General features: G+C 38.1%; 1 protein-coding gene across 4 annotated transcripts in view; it reads right to left on the bottom strand.

Moving 5' to 3' along the window:
* Positions 1-17,450, bottom strand: part of SLC1A3 (solute carrier family 1 member 3) — a gene marked incomplete at both ends in the record, with an annotated part of 76,665 nt that overhangs the window by 4,705 nt on the left and 54,510 nt on the right. For 3 of the 4 annotated variants that reach the window (XM_084233463.1, XM_084233464.1, XM_084233465.1), the window contains 5 exons: positions 1,409-1,603; positions 2,136-2,369; positions 4,995-5,287; positions 8,028-8,070; positions 10,700-10,904. In XM_084233463.1, coding sequence (XP_084089589.1) covers positions 1,409-1,603; positions 2,136-2,369; positions 4,995-5,287; positions 8,028-8,070; positions 10,700-10,904 — 970 coding nt within the window. The remainder of the gene's footprint in view (positions 1-1,408; positions 1,604-2,135; positions 2,370-4,994; positions 5,288-8,027; positions 8,071-10,699; positions 10,905-17,450) is intronic. The other variant, XM_084233466.1, reaches the window with a different exon arrangement.

Here is a 17,450-nt window from a genome sequence, read left to right as displayed (position 1 = left end):
CCGAAAAAGACTAAGGTGATATAAAAACCAAATAAAAACTACAAAGCCAGATTTGATCTTTGTCTGGGGGGAAAGACCGTAAAAGATATGTTGGAGACAGTTCGCAAAATCTGAATGTAGACTGGATATTCTGGAAGTTTATTTTAGATACTATTGTGGTTATGTAGGAAAAATTCCTCATTCTTAGGAGATGCACACAGAACTATAGAAGTAAATGTCATGAAGACAGAGAACAAGAATGGAGCAGTAAAAATAGTAAAATGTTAACTTTTGGATCCAGGTAGAAGATGTTTGTTGAAATATCCTTTCAACTTTTCTATAGGACAATTTTTATAATAAAAAGTTGTGAACAGCAAAAAAAAAAAAATCTAATCTTGTTTGATCTTCAAAGTAAATTGCTAGTAATAATGAACACACAGGCACAAACACAAAGACCAGGGTCTGATATGAATTGTGAGACTTAAAGTCAGCACTATATTTTAAGTCTGTTGTGCAACTGACTTTCAGGAAAAATAAAGAGGGTATTATATTCTCACATGGACGTGCATGGGTAATTCCAGAAGGGTACACAGGAAACTAGGAAGGAATAGTAGTTACCTCGGGAGAAGGAAACTAGATTAGGGGAAGGTATGGGAAGAAAATTACCTTTCACTGGACACCTCATATGTAGTAGTTAAAAAGTCCATAAAAATCAAATTCTCAACCTACTTATCAGTGTGGTTTGTCATTTATGAAATATAGTCTAAAGTTTAACCCCAAGCAAATGTTAATTCAGGTTTTTAAATACTGTCAATAAAAGTTAACACATTTCAATGCCTTTTAAAATTGAAGTATGATTTGACTTAAAAAGATATCTCCATACTATGTGTTCAGCAGATTTTAAATATAAGAAGCTAGATATATTTATAGATGGTATGATTAGTAAATCAATCAAGTGGCAAACTTGATGGCCACATAATTAATGGTGTGATTCCATTAATTATGAAAAACACAGTGTGGGTCTGTCTATGCATATAAAAAATGTTTCTACACCAATCATTATTGGCAGTGGGCAGAGAGTATATAGCTCACGATTTCCTGAATCCCAAATAGGTCTGATTAGTTTCAGAAGTGAAAAAGCCATTTACATGCCTGTGGTCACATGCAGAAAGATATGGAGTGACAGTAGCAGGCAAGTTTCACTTTTTACTCTGTGTACTTCTATACTATTAGAAATTATTATTAATAATTATGCACCTCTGTAATTTTTTTAAAAGAAAAAAATCTAAATATTTAAAAAAGACTGTTCCCACAACTCCCAGACTCCTATTTATGTGTGATCTCCTTCCCATGCAGTTTCTCTACCCAATCCCCATCTTATTGTTTAAAGTCATTCTTCAGCAAATTCTGTGTCGAACTTTCCTTATACCTGATTGTAATAATCTGTCCAAAATTCAGGTCAAAGTTGTTAACTTGAGCGATGAAAATGGCAGCCAAAGCCTCATAGAGGGCAGTTCCGTCCATGTTAATGGTGGCCCCGACTGGGAGCACGAATCTCGTGATGCGTTTGTCCACACCATTGTTCTCTTCCAGGCACTTGAAGGTGATGGGCAGGGTGGCAGAACTGAGAACAGTAAAGTGGTGTGTCAGCAGACTGCGCCGATGGTTCAGACAGTGTCTGTGTGTTTGGTATTTCGGACAGGGCGTCCTTCCTCTCCCATGTTCTAATTTAAAGGGAACTAAGTCAGCACTTGCATAAACAGGGGAGCAGGGTTTGGAACAGTGTGGGACTCTCCCTGGGTCATTTGGCAGCTCTTCTGCTGCTGGGTTTCTCTGTGAAACACTGTTTGTGATCACCCCCTCATCACAACAGCCAGGGAAGGGTCCCTCTACCATTGCTCCCTCGGGCAAATATCAACTAGAAGAGGGAGACAACAGTGGGCCAAGAGCAGATAGCCCACCATTCCCAAATCCCAAATAGGTCTGACAAACATCACAAGTGACTAAGCCATTTCTAAGCCTGGATATTTAGCCTCCTTCCCCCAACCCAAGGGGAATACAGTAAACCTGCTGCTACTCTCAAGCTGAGGGTTCTGGTTCAAAGTCAAGGTTGAGTTGCACTTTCCTATAGGAGTAAACCATACATGTCTACATACCTGGAGGAGGTCCCGAGAGCTGTGATGAGTGCTTGCAGCAACCCTCCAATAAAAACCCAAGGGTTTTTCCGAGTTACCAAGAAGTACAGGAGGGGCAGGACAATGACAGCGTGAATGAGTAAGCCTACGATGACGGTGACTGTGTACATGGCAAGCTGCCCGCCTATAACTCCCATGTCTTCCATCTCCACAATCTTCCCTGCAATCAGGAAGAGGATGCCCAGAGGGGCATACCTACATAGAAGCAACAGATGCACAACTGAAAGTCTGATTTTCCAAAATCAATAAGCACCTATAAACCAGAGACACACAGAGGGGGGAGGGCAGGGAGAGGAAGGGTTAGGGTCAAAATAAGGGGGGGTGTGCAATTGTATGGGGAATATAACCAAAATGAAAATGAGTACTTTATGTAAAAATGAAAAATGATGTAAGAATTATATAAAATAAAATATTAAAAGAAAAAAGAAAGTCTGATTTCCAACAAGCTGTTCCACAGAATTACCAAGTGATAAGAAACAGTGAGTTGATTTCTAAATGTTTTGCCCTGGATACTTTAGGATGCACAGAAGCTGTGAACCTCTGTCTTTTTAAATATAAATTTAAATATAAATATCACTGAATTAGGTTTCTCTCTTATTCAATTTCTGTAGGTTGCAGTTTTTTTCCCTCTTAAATCTGTGAAAAAAGGCAGATACGAAGATCTTGTGACCTACCTCTTTCTTCCTGGGTAACTCTTCTCTTACTACCCTATGGTTACTTTTCTGGTCTTTAGATGTCTCCAGCTGCCCTGCTATGTACCCCGAACTACCAGCATCCCCGGAACCAACATCCAGACTTTTGGGAGTACTTCCAACGTCCGAGCTTGATCCCTTAGTTCAAGTAAGGTGCAAATAATGCCATCGCAGAGTCTTACACTGAAGTCAGAGCTCTCAAAGGAGAGAATGGCCTTGCTATTTTTTTTTCCATATTACACACCACTTATATTATGACTTAGTGTTCAAATCAACTTTTTAATTTAGATACTTACTTAAGGAAATTTCATGTTATAGTGCAATTGGAAAACTAGTACCACTTGCCATAAATAGGCAGTAACTATGAAATAAATTTCAGAGCTAGTAAAATGAATTGGGTGCATGTGTACACTATTACAATCAGATGATAAGAGTTCTAATTAAGTTGTGACTATCCATAGGAGGCTACTGTCTTTGGGATCTTTCTCCTGGAGGCTCAGACAGAATGAGCAAATGAGACACAGAGTGACTTGTATTTATTGAAACAACTCTGGTTGCTTCAAGGCCAGGCCACCTGGCTTTCAACTCTCTTTGTCTGATGTGTGCAGTAAATGACAACCAACCTCTCATTTCAAAAAGAGGCCAATCACCCTTAAGGAAAGGGTCTGCTGCAAACTGTGGAGACTTATTTCAAATTGAAAAATACAATGCTTCTTTTAAAAGTCCTTTAAAAACACAGGCCAGGAAATTATAAGAGTACCTGTTTTCAGAAATGTAATAACTCAATGTTGAATGTGCAAGCGAATGTACAGCTAGAAAAGCTACATGTGAGGTTCATTCAGCGGTCTTGAATGGGCTTCTTTCATAAAGGAGGTGAAAGGTGGAGGCATTTTAATAATACAAAGATAAATGTCCACTTTTAGCCCTGCCAGGATTTCAAAGGAGGGCCCCTAGGATTTCAACTGGGGGCTCCTGTGGAGACCACAGTCTGATAGGTCTTTGTGCCCAAGTTCATATCCATCTTGTACAAACTCCTGAAAAATGGATTTCTCTGTGCTTTAGTGGCTACGAAGACAAAGGATATTTTTAATCATGTTGTGAGTGCTTTTCTTAGAAATGGATGCTTTCCTGCCTCAGGTGCCAAGAAAGGATCTGGATTAAAAATATGGGGTAAACTAAAGGATAAAGGAAAAGCAACCCCAATCCAAGGGTTCTCTCCCTGCTGGGGAGAGTTTACTTTCCAAGGTTAATATTCCTGTTTGGATGCAGTCTTCTCCTTTGTCTTGTGTCTCAATTTTATTTGAAGGTAGTTTTGCAATAAGCTTTGACTTGGCATTCTAAAATACTTCCCTAGAGTGCTGGGGGCATGCAGAACAGCTATTTACATTTCTTTCTTTTAAGGGTTGGAATGGAGGAGAGGAGATGTAAATTTTTCTGATGCTCTAGGGGCCTCTCTGTTTACTTTTCCTTGTACTGGGAATTTTCTTCTCTTGGTGCTTTGTAGGGCTGTCTGCTTCTGGTCTTTCAGAACTCAGCAAAAAAAAAAAAAAAAAAAAAAAAAATGCCATCCCCTCAGAGGCCTTTCTGCACTATCCAAGGCAAATTTTACGTCTCCTTCACGGTCACTTTTTATCACATCACATTATACCACATAAAAGAAACTTGTCCTTTTATTTTATTTTCACAGCATCTGTGACTAAAACATAAGGTTGGTTGATTTGTTTCTTTATTTTCTGTCATCCTTAAAAGAATGTGGAATTCAGGGCATCCTTGTCTGTTTTCTTCATTGTGATATACACAGTACCTGGCATCCTATGCTTGGCACATAGCAGACGGTCAATAAATATGTTGAATAATTAAATAGATATCAAATGGAGAAATGGAATCCTGTCAACATGGGGGTAAAGGAGTTGATGCTTTTCAAAGACAAGGAAGCAAACTTAATAAGAAAGACTTGTATATCAGTTCAAGGTCATTACAGACCTAGAAAATCCTTGCTTTTCTTGTGCTTTCTAGAATGAGATCATTGTAATTGGTCATCCTGCCTACTGGCATCTTCCTTGGTACAGAACATAGTTTGATAATAAGCATCATGTATATGGCATATATAGCAAATGGAAATACATACCACATTATCACTGCTACCAATCTCATTATGGCTTCGTTAAGAGAATCAAAAAAGTCTCTTAGGGCTTGTCCCTGCTCCTTCATGTTTCCAATCACAAAGCCGAAGCACATGGAGAAGACGACTAGTCCTAAGGCATTGACCCCATTCACAGACCCCGCAACTGGCACTAACTCCTCTTTGATCCTTGTGAGTGTCTCCATGGCCTCGGATACATTGTTGATCACGGCACCCACTAGTGTTTCGTTGGGCTGGATGGGCACTTTAAAGCTTCTCTTCTCATAGTTGGTTTTGAACTTGAAAAGAAAAAGCACAACAGGGATTAAAGGTGACTTTTGCTTTCATATTTGTACTTTCCTGTAGTTCAGAATTTTTGTATTCAGAGAATAGCGTTATAGAAAGCTTCCTTCTCTCTCTTTCCTTCCTTCCATCCTCTCTTATTTTTCCTCCCTCCCTTCTTTCCTTCTATAATCTTCATCATCATCATGTATGTAATATATGTAATCTATGGTAAACTCTTACTACTTCCTCAGCACAGACAGAAACATGCAAATACATCACAAATCATGACAGGAAATCAATTTCTGGCCAAAGGTTTTGAACTATACATGCACATGTGCTTTGCTTTCTTATAAAACACATAAAATGACTATAGTGGACTTTAAAAAAATTATAAATCCAAATATTCACAATAATATCATGAGACATTCCTGACATTCTTTCCATCAATTCTTGAGAATAGGTGCTTGATTTTATGACAACCCACTTTTGAAGTCAATAGAGGTGTTTCTCTCCTTGTCAAGACATTGTATTTTCCCCATGGCTACTGCATAGATACCCCGGATCGAAGATTCCATCACAGTGCTGTGGCCATATGCAACAAGCTCTTCTCTTTATTATTGTAGTGAAAGCAGAATTCCTGGCCTTTATGATGATGGTAGCAAAGTATCAGAAAGAATAATAATGCAAAGATGTTGACTACATCTAGAGTCTAGGGGAGGAAAACACAGTTGTACATGAAGTGCATAGTCACTTCTTTACTAAGAACAAATGGGAGATGTTCTTGTCCAAAGGAGAACCATTCTTTTCAAACAAAGACATGGGCATCTGTCCATACTGTACACACATCCCTGAACAGCCAGTGATGCTGCTCATAATTTCAAGTAACAAGGTAACTGGCCTCTCCTCATCTATTCCAGGCAACTCTCAAATCTTCTTATTACACTGGGGTGTTTATGTATGTTAATCTTTCCCTAGGGTAACTTTCCAATACTGAGCAAGCTTTCTTATGCCTCCAACTCTTTTCCCTTAGCCTACACAGAAACTGCAGATTGTTTTGCATTTTTTAAAAATTTATTTATTTATACAAGAACTGGGGTACAGAGGCCCAGGAGGGTGAGAATTCACCAGAGACAGAGCAGGGAGCAGAACAAGCAGACAGACGGAATACACTGCTGAGGCGAGCAGCAGGCAAGACAGGAGAGGTCTGCCATGCCCTGTGGGTTTCTTCCTCGTTGACTGGGAATCGAAGCCACACTGTAGAGGCTGTGGACAGATTCACAGCACGGCGTTCAACCCGCTGCACCACCGGGGAGGCCCTGGTTTGCATTTTGGCCTAAGACAAGTAGATGTGGGAAGATACACTTGCTTCCCTTTCAAAATCTTATAAATGCAATCCAAAACCAAACACAATAAATCTGCCTGAGTCAGCCCAGTGCTGCTAGAAATCAGCATTTTTAATGTTGCCCAATGCCAACTACTAACTGTGCCCAGGGTGCTGGGGATGACTGTTAAGATTGAAAAGGCTTTATTATTTATGGTCACAGTTGTTTTTGACTAAAGAAAGCTAGATTTTGGCTTCTTAGACTTTTTTAAAAGAAAGGACTCATAATTTTGCAGTGTATGCATGTATTCCTATTAAAAAGAATCAATACAATTTTTAAAAATGGGAAAAAAATCCAAAGGATAACTTACATGTGTAAAAATTGATCTTCCATGAGGTCAGGGTTTTGTTCTGTTTGCTTTAAAGATCCTAAACAGAAGGGTTTGGGAATTACAAGAAGGGGCTAAAGTGATACCATGTGGAGAAAAGTTTGGTAACCATTATCTAATTCAGAATGCCTAATTCTCTCTTTTTCAAAAATTGGGCAGCAAAACACTTTTACTCAAGTAAAGTGAGAATAAACTTGACTAATTTGATTTTCTAGTAGTAAAATGTATTTGTACAAAAATAGTGTGAGCTAGGAGTTGTTTGGCAATGGAGTTAAAAGGAATCAGACTTCAATATAGCCTCCAGGTAGGTGTCCCATGACCCTGGATATCTCTATCTTGAAGCAGAATGTAGTAGTAGAAGAAAGAAAATAGAATTTGGAGTTAACACAATGGCTTTGACTTCTGGGGATGACATTTACTACTTGGGATATCTTGTGCCTGTTACATAACCCCCCTGAGTTATCATAGATGAGTCATTTCATCAGTGAAATAAAGAAGCAATACTCATCACATTTATGTGAGGACTAAATCTAACATTAGTGCTTGGCATATATCCAGGATTTAATAAATATGGTACCATTCATTTATGATTTATCCTATTGTAGAATACCTAAGTTCAGTAGTAGACTACTAAAAAACAACCCAGAAGTTTGAATAATTTCCCTAGTAATTAAAGCAAGTTATAAAACTACCTTATATCTGAGCTTGCTTGCTGGGTTTTTGTATTTGGAACACGGAGATGTGGAGAAGGAGGGAGTTTCTTGACTAGATTTCTGAACAGTGAGTACAGACTCAGTGAGCTATTTGCATGCACGGCATACAGTGTCTGGCCAAGTAATTAGCTTTGAAATATAAGGTAAGGCCCTCCCTTCCCCATCCCAATTTTCCAGAAAAACCTTGTGCTTCAATCTGGTTGACAAGAGAAATGTTTCTTACTGCAGAGAAATGGGAAAAATATAATTAAAAAGGGGGTACAGTTCTATTTGGAATTCTAAATTCCAAAAAGGAATTTCAATAGTAAATTAGTGGCTGTAGAATGTTTACCTGTTTAAAGCAGGCTTCCACCAGATTTGGAGGGAACATATTCCTGGAAAGAAAATAATAGTCACTTGAAAAATTTCCCAGATATTAAATGTGTACCTTAAATACTTTCTCAGGTAAAGATTACTTGAACATGGAAAAAAGAAAGATTTTGGTGGATTTTATGACTTGAAACGGGACATGTGGTCATCCCTAAGGGTAGCTCAGATTGTTCACATTTTTCAGGGAGGTCCCAAAGCCAACTCTTCTATTCTTTTATGAGACAGTGGGATTCTCTGACATTATATCATCAATACCTACACCCAGGGAGAATCAAAATGAGATGGAAATGTCTTGTCATAAGCATTTTGGTTAATCAAGTATTATTCCATAGTGGGTATTTTGGTAGTGTGCCTAGGGACCAAATGTTCTGAATCAAAAGTCATGGTCAGCCTATGGAATTTGCTCTCCAAAAAGTCTTCCGAAGACCCTCTAGGGGATGCAGTATTAATGCTATTATAGGAGCGCTGGAACATCTTTGTTGACCTATGAGGAAATGACCCACAAAATTTGAATTTGAAGTCCATAACTCAAGAGTCTGTCACTTCTTCAGAGAAGTGTTTCAGTTTATGGAGGTAGGGGAGGGTATAAGGGACAAGTCTCTAATGGGGAAGACTCTAACTAACTGTGTGACCTTGACCAACTCATGGCACCTAGTTAGGTCTCAGTTGACCCATCTGTTAAAGAGGAGATTGGATTAAACTATCTTTAATGTTCTGAGATTGAAGACTGGGAGAAGGAGATATGACTTGGGCAGTTGTGGTGCCCAAGATTCCCATCTTTGTATGTTATCAAAGTCATGTTTTAAGGTTATAAACTCTTGTCCCTACCTACTGTCTAGACCACTTTGTTTCCTTTTCCTTCCCATTTCTCTTCTATGGGCCTGTATGTATAAATCCTGATGAAAATGTGCATTCAAGAGATTCCAGGATAAATGCGTTAGCTAAGTGATTGTGTGCAGACTGGGTAGTCATGTACTCGTTACTGGGGCAAGGAGGAACAGAAACACATGGAGCTGTGATGGATCAGCCAGACAGAGAATTACAAGAACCCAATTTTTCAAGCAAAGAGTAGATACTATAAACAGAGAGAATATGCTTACACCCAATGATGTGAGCATAAAGTTCATGAAAAAATTGTGAAAAGTCTTAATGAACCAAATAAACTATGAACTAAATAAAACTATGACTCTGAATAAAATGATAGTTACCAGATGACAACTTGGCATGAAATAATTATAAAGGATGGCTTGTTATCATTGTGATGAACTTCTTGGAAAAGACTTTCAAGGGAGACTGTGGAGCTGGGTTTGCTCACATACAGATGGTACAAAGTCACCCATGATGGGAAATGAGAAATTCAACTGGAGACCCTTTGTTCCCCAAATATCCCTTGAATCTAACAGACCCATTAAGATAGCATGTGAAAGCAAGCCTCTAGGAGAAGTTTCTTTTAGATGATAAAAGGGGATCTCTTTAGAATAAGTATCTAGGATTGGTAAACCAGTCACTTTGCATGTAAGTTCTAAAGAAAGGACAGTTGGGAGCTACATAATGGAGGAATGCTAAGCAGAGAGGCCGTCTAGAGGCCTGTCCTGTGATATCTTCCATTTGCCCTTCGAGATCCAGTCTCTATCCTGCTCTGTACCCTAGGTGGCCAGTCCCTTGGACGGTAGCATGTGGATTCTTATGCCTTCTATGCCGGTGGGGTATGCTGACAGATCACAGGGTAGTAGGAGAGAGTAGTGGATGCATATTTCTTTCAGCTCTACTTCATTGTGTTTAGATATTTTTTCCCCCCCAAATTGGAGCTTTAGCTCTTTTCCTGGGGGAAGTTTTTCAAGGTCACAGCTCCTTCCTTTCCCCCTCAGAGCCAGGAGTGTTCACAGAACTGCTTCCCATTGCTGTTAGTCCCCTCCCACCGGAGTCTTTCCCCTCCCTACACCTTTGCAAACCTTTTTTCAATGATTCTTTTGAATATGAATCTGCTTCCTGCCAGGCTCTGACTGGTGCAAGGGCAGGTATCAGAGAGCGAGCAGGAAGGGGCTAGGATCAAGCTTACTTTAAAGTTCTGTGTTAAGTTTGACTCTACTACCAAAGCTGTTTCAAGTGTTAGATAAGACCCATTTGTAACCAGTGTGTTGTTATACATGAAACAACATTCAAGAAACTATCCTGGAGTTTTTTAGTGCTCATCTGCCAAATTCTTTCTTCAGAAACAGTACAAAAAGAAACCCTGTGACAAGATCTCACTAGATGATCTCTAAAGTCCGTCTGGAAATAGATTGTGTATGATGGGAGATGATACAGCTTACATGTTTTAACTAAGAAGAGTCCAATAAACAGGTTCTATTTGAATAAAAGCTCGTGGCAAAGAGTAAGAATTGAGAAAAATAGGTTAAGAATTATTAATATTCCAAGGTGAGCTGCCCAGTGGAGAGATGAACTGGGTGAGCAGAGTCTGAGTCCTAAATGCAGAACTTTCTGAGATGAGAAAATGGATCCTCCCTTTAATTTCTGCCAGAAAGAAGTGAAGATGTGACCTGCATGACATGCCTAGTAAGGCTGGTTCAGTTAGACACCTCTTCCAGGGTTTGATGAACTCCAAGTAAGAGGGACGGGCTTACAAGGACATACCTGATCAAATCCAGGAAAGCGTCTGCAGCTGTCACTTGTACAATTTTGCCTTCTCTGTACATGTTTTCCTTTGTGCCCTTCCCAGGATGGATGATGATGACAATGATTATGCCAATCACCACGGCAATGATGGTTGTAGTCATGTAATAGACTACAGCTCGCATTCCCATCTTCCCTGACGCCTTACTATCTAGGGCCGCCATTCCTGGTGAAGGCAAACAGAAGGAGAGTTTCAGGAATTCAGTCCAGGGAGTTCTCCAGTGGAAGGTCATGGGAATAGCATTTCCTTCTACACTCCCCTACCCTCATCCCACCTTGAAATGGGATTTTACACATGTTATTAGAACTTGGCACTGAATTTAATCAGGCTACCACAGACAGTGAAGAAGGAAAAGCCACAGAGTTGCTAGGCATTAGCTCTGCCAGCCAACATGTGAGATCATCCATTTTCTGCCCCAAGAGTTGATTCCATACAACTCTCTAATGATTTGAAAGGTCAATTAAATGCTTTCTTAGGTTATAACTAGTTAGGGAAGTTATGAGTGTGAATAGTGAGTTGTGTGAATGTTTGTGTGTGTCTGTGGGTATATGAAGAGATATTTTAAAAAACTTCCAGCAGGACAAACCAAGCATACCTTAAGTTCAAGCCTTGTGATGACTCACACATTTATTGCCATTAAAGTCTTTTAGAAGAATTATTATTTTCTATATATATATGAGTCTTTTTTTTGGTGTTTTACTGTAAAATTTATTATTCTGATTACCTAGTGATTTAGCTTCAGTTTGAATTTAAAGTAAACATTGGGTTTAAGGCCAAAGTTCTCAGATAGCTGCTCTGCTGATTCACTTCATCTCATCTAATAAAATTTTTTAAAAAGGCAATGATTTTGGTGGGTGTCTTTTCACTTTTTGCACTCTACCTTCCTCTACCTTGTCCCATAGTCCTGGAGTACCTCGTCTGACACTAAGCATTGCTCTTCCTCTCATTTTCAGGATATCTTCAAAATCTACAAGGTGTTTTCCTAGGTGAGAAGGGAGGCAGGACTTGTAAGATTTTCTGAACTGCTCTGGCAAATGGAACACATCTTACCGCCTCTTGAGATGGGGAAAAAATTGAAAATGACACAAATCCTCTAAAAACTAAATTTTCTCTAATAATATGGACTCTTGACTTTCATTAGCTATTTCCTTACTTTTCTTCTTTCTCTGGCCCCATCCCATGAAAATATTATAATCCATTGTATAATCCAATTACAGTTAATCAGATTATTTTCTTTACTAAAGTTGTGTTTTTATAAATGAATTAAAAAGTTACAATCTATTTCAGTGATCAGTGTCAGATGGTAGTAGTGGTTTAATATTTACATAGTGACTCTGTTCATACCAACATATTTAGAATAACGTAAAGCATTTTATTTTATTTTATTTTTTATCATCTTTTTCTTGCAGGTAATTATAATAAGACAATTTATCTGGATATAACAAGAGCTGAGATAATTTGAACTTGAGTTTCTTATTTATTTATTTATTTATTTTATTTTAACATTTATCAATTTTTTTTTTCATTTTTTAGACAATATTTGTTTCCCCCCACCCCCTCAGATTGAGTCCCCATAGAATTTCCTTCCCCAAGGCATAAGGTAAAGTATTTAAAAAAAAGTGTCCGTGGTTGCTAGACAGCCCTCTGAGTTTGCCCCCAGATCTTAATACAATGGTAATGAGGTGACATGGGAAATGAAGCTAGGACCATCAATTTATAATTTCATTTATATTTAAATCATCATTCATAATTTTCATAATATGCACTTACTTAGTACCTGATATATTCTTATTTTTAACCTAAGACAGATTAAAAAACAGTTAAGTAATCCTCTAAGGACTGGAACTTGAACCCAGATCATATGTAATTTAATTAAATGTATTTTTGCCCCTGAGAAAACCAATTACTGTCCCCACAAAGGAGTCCAGTTTTGGCTTTGGACCCAAGAACTTATCTTCTTTTATTCTTGCCCATTTTCTTGAAATCCAGGCTTAAGTATCCCTTTATAGGGAAGGCACTACATCAACATTTTACCAACATTAAAAATGAGCTAATCTGTTCTCAAAGTGTTTTGAGAATTTTCATTTTCATTCTCAGGTCAGAATCACATCTCAAAATATCTTGGCTTCCCTTCGCTTGAAAGGATTTTTCTCAGAAGGGACTCTCCTTCCCATCATTGCCTGAGCTTGACCCCACTGAAGCCTGTGATTCCTCAGCTGGGGAGCAGTGTGGGCACAATAGGCCGGATATCTCTGCTAGGGGTACCAGGCAGCAGTATTTTCTTCCTCTGAGATGCTTTCTTTCCCTCTTGCCTTCTATTCTGTGGGGCTGTTCCGGTCTCACGCCAACACTTCTCTGACGTTGCTGCCCACTATTCCCGACCTATGGCTATTCAGAGAGAGCACTAAGTGGTCAAGGCAGAGCTCTAGAAACCAAATTGGCAAACAAAGGAGGAGGCTTAAATTTCCCTCCCCTGGATCGTGGGAGGAGAAATGGGGGAAATTATCCCTGAATCTGCAGCTATGGGGCTATCAAGCACAGGAAATGAAGTTCATATATATATTTCTTTAATTAGAAAAATGAAAACCAATATGAAAGTATTTTCTCCATAGGTTCTAATTTGGATGTAGCCGAGGACAACCATTGAGGAATTTTTTAGCAATGATTTCCAAATGGAGAATTAATAATCAATTAAGAGGCCTGACCAACCTCTGCATATTCACCCTTTTCCCTTGAAATCAAATAAAGCAACAGCTGCTATTGTTTCAGCCAAGGAAAGAGTATATGTGAGTATTTTCCTTAACTAATTCTTCATGCAGGTCCTTCCCTTAAAGGGGCCTGGGGTCCCACACAGCTCTACGTATCTGCTATGGGTACTGCAGCATCCACTTCTAGTCTGACCACTCTCCTGTGCTCTGAGACAAGCTTGAAAAACTAAAGGGACCACTAGGGACAAACCCACACACTGTCATCACGGCAGCCACAGGGTGCGTGTAGATAATCTGCACACATAGGGCCTCAAAAAGAATGACTTGAAACTAGAGGAGCCAGGAAAATGGAGAGAGTTCTGGAAGACAAAATCCAAAATAAACAGGCTGTCCTTCTTCCTCTCCCTCACCCAAATTCTGTGACCACCTTTCCTCAACCTCATGCAGCTTGTGAAATAAAGCTCCATATCAGAGACAACACACGAGTCTGGGGGCAAGGGTGAAGTACAAAATCACTTAGTAGGAAATGGAGCTTTGGCAGGAAGTGCTCTAAATGTTGGGGAAAGTAAGAGTTTGCATTAAGCCTTGTCACTTTAAAATATATAGAAGAAACTGTGAGGAAAACAAAAATAAAAAAATAAAGAAATGAGATGACATCAAACTAAAAGCTTTCTGACAGTGAAAGAAATCACCACAAAAACAAAAAGGTCACCTAACGACTGGAAAAGAAGATACTTGAATACCACATGTCCGACAAGGGGCTAATATCCAAAAAATATAAAGAACTCATACAAGTCAAGAACAAAAAAGCAAAATAATTCAGTCAAAAAATGGGCAAAAGACCAGAATAGACACTTCTCCAAAGAAGACATACAGATGGCCAATATGCACATGGGAAAATGCTCAACTTCACTTATTATTAGGAAATACAAATCAAACCCACAGTGGCCCATGTCAAAAGACTGGATACAACAAGCGCTGGTGAAGGTGTGGAGAAAAAGGAACTTTTGTACACTGTTGTTGGAAATGTAAATTGTTGCAACTTCTATGAAAATGACATGGAGGTTCCTTAAAAAAATTAAAATAGAGCCACCATATGATCTAGTAGTAACACTCCTAAGTATTTATCTGAAAGACATGAAAAGACTAATCCAAAAAGATATAAGCTTCCCTATGTTAACAGCATTAGTCACAATAGTCAAGACATGGAAACAATCTAAATATCCATTGGCAGACAGATGGATAAAAAAAATTGTGATATATATACTCAGTGGAATCCTTCTCAGTTACTAAAAGTAATGAAATTTTGCTTTTACAACAACATGTATGAAACTTGAGGTGATGATGCTAAGCAAAATAAGTCAAAAAGTAAGAGACCAAATAGATTCTCTCATATGTGGACTATAAATCATCAAAATAAGCAAACTAATAAAACACAACAAAAATGACTCTTAGGCTCTGTAAAATACAGACAGGAAGGGGAAGGGAAGTCAGAGGAAAGGTAGAGGAGTCACTCTGGAAGTGGAAGTGGCTCTAGAATTTTGGGAGTCAGGGGAGGTAAGGTGAGGTTTATACCCAAATAGAGGTATGAAGATGTACTCCTGAAAATTAGATAGTACTGTAAATCAATAAAATATTATCAAAAAATTTTTAAATGTGCTTCAATTATCTGGGTAGTTTCGATAGTAATCACTATGAAGAAACACGAAAGGAAGAGAGTTTTTTGATGCAAATGAGTAAATACGCATTTACCTCTATGAAAACTGTCATTTGATAATTCGTTTAGTGCAATAAAAATGTACTAAATTAATGGGGTTTTGGGGGAGTGAAAAGGAGGAGGTTTTTTATAGATATGTATGTGGAACTTTGTAAGTGTGTATTATAAACTAGATTTCTTTGGTATAATATTTGGTATGATTTCTTGTTTAAATGAAATATGGATTCAGCCAAGTTTTAAAGCATAACATATAAATAATGTCATATTCCCAAAGTTCTATTATTTGTATGAATTTTTTCCTTCCATTCACTAAAAACCTATGTCTTATATATTAATGTGTCTCAGTATACTCCCCCCCAACTTCCTGTCTCTGGTTTTGAAACATGAAATCTAAAGAAGAAATTTTCTGTTATGAATTGTCTTTCTGCTCATGGCCCCAGGGTCTCGTTCATCCAGGGCCACTGGACCATGTCCGGGAGGAATAGGAGAGGAGAGAGGGCAACTGCTTATTTGAGAATATTGTTCTGTTTCATTTTTCATTTTATTTTATTTTATTTTATTTTATTTTATTTTAGATGTGCTCCTTACTCACAATGGGCTTCTCAAACTCCCATCTAATGAAAGGTTTCTATTCTCAGCTTTTCTAGAATTTCAAGATGGGCAATTTTGCAGTAAGAAAATCAAGGGTGATCTCTAACATACACAGTATTCATTTGCACTCCGAAGTGATGATTTTTTTAAAGAAAGTTAAACTTTTTTTTTATGTTTTCATTATTTTTTTAATATAATTTTTTATTTTTATATTCCCCATACAATTGAGACCCCCTTATTTGGACCCCAATCCCTCCCCTCCCCGCCCCCAACCCCCCATAGAGTGTCTCTGGTTCATAGTTGTTTGTTGATTTTGATTTTTACTTTCTTATAATTATTCTTTTTTCTGGTCCCTTATTTAAGTTTTCTAGATTCCTGCTATGAGTGAGACCATCCGGTATTTTTCTTTTTCTAAGAAAGTTAAACTTTAATAATACATTATACTGCACATTTGCAGACTGAAAAATGGGCTCCTGTGTCCTAAACCAGCTGCCCACTGCTGGAAAATGACACATTTATAACCCTCCAAAAGGAGAGTGAGCAAGAGAGTCAAAGATCTTAGGGGAAAGGGAGTGAGGAGGTGGGAAGCCAGCATGAAACAAACCACTTTTCACTGAAATATTTTCTTCCTGCCCCTTTATAGACTAGATTGTAGAGAAAGCAAAGTTCTGGATTAGAATGCCAGTAGTTAAAAGTTAGGTAAGAAGCTGTTGGTAATGACTGCAGTACAATTTTGAATCACAATTAGTAACAGGTTATAGCCTCAGAACTTAAGCTAAAAGATAAAATTCAAACTGCTTAAGACCAACTTTAGGCACTGTAGAGGCACAGTCTTTTTTTTTTTTAAATGCTGATCCAGTGACTGAGAGATCAGTCTCTGAGGTTAGAATATCTAGGTTCCATCTAATCTGTGTAGTCTCTCTAAAGTCTCGATTTCCTCATCTGTAGAATGGGAATAACAAAAGTCCTCTCAAAGAGTTTTCATTGACATTAAAGGGGCTTCTATATAGAGAGTACTTCGAGGCAAGCATTCAGCAAATGTCAGCTGTTTTATTATTAATTAGGCAGATAAATGATGAACTACTCATAAGTATTATTTAACCTCTCTAATCCTATATTTCATCTAGACAAGAAACTAATAATATCTATATTATAAGCTTAGAGAAAACTTACATAAAGAATCTGTGCAAATGCTAGCTATGATTATTTTACATGTCCATTAGAATTTTAGTGCAAATTGAGCTTAACCATCTGTTTAATTATTCACTGATGTAGCTCTTCACATCTAGAACAGTGCCTGTACAGATACCAAAATTTTGTTGAAGAATCATTCTTATAACTGCTGCTGCTGTTATAATGGGAAAACACACACATACACACTTACACGCATATTTATTTGATTAAGTTACTGTATGAATTATGAATACTAAAGTTGCTTTTGTTTAAAATATAGTGAACAAAGTGGAAGGTTAGAGGTGGGGATGCTTTAGGAGCCATGATTGTCCATGGAGTCAAAAATCCACATATAACTTCTAATTGCTTTTATATGTGGTTTCTTCATCCAGAGAGTCAACCACTGACATCCATGGTTTGTTGAATTGGTGAATGCCGAACCAAAGACAGAGAAAAATCAACATGTAAGTGAACCTGAACACTATGTTCGGTGATCAACTGTGCTCTAAAATACTAACTCAC

Source organism: Talpa europaea (assembly GCF_964194135.1).
Source record: "Talpa europaea genome assembly, chromosome: 5".
NCBI classification, from domain to species: domain Eukaryota; kingdom Metazoa; phylum Chordata; class Mammalia; order Eulipotyphla; family Talpidae; genus Talpa; species Talpa europaea.
Note: the sequence above shows the minus strand (reverse complement) of the source record. Positions and strands in the feature narration are given on the sequence as shown.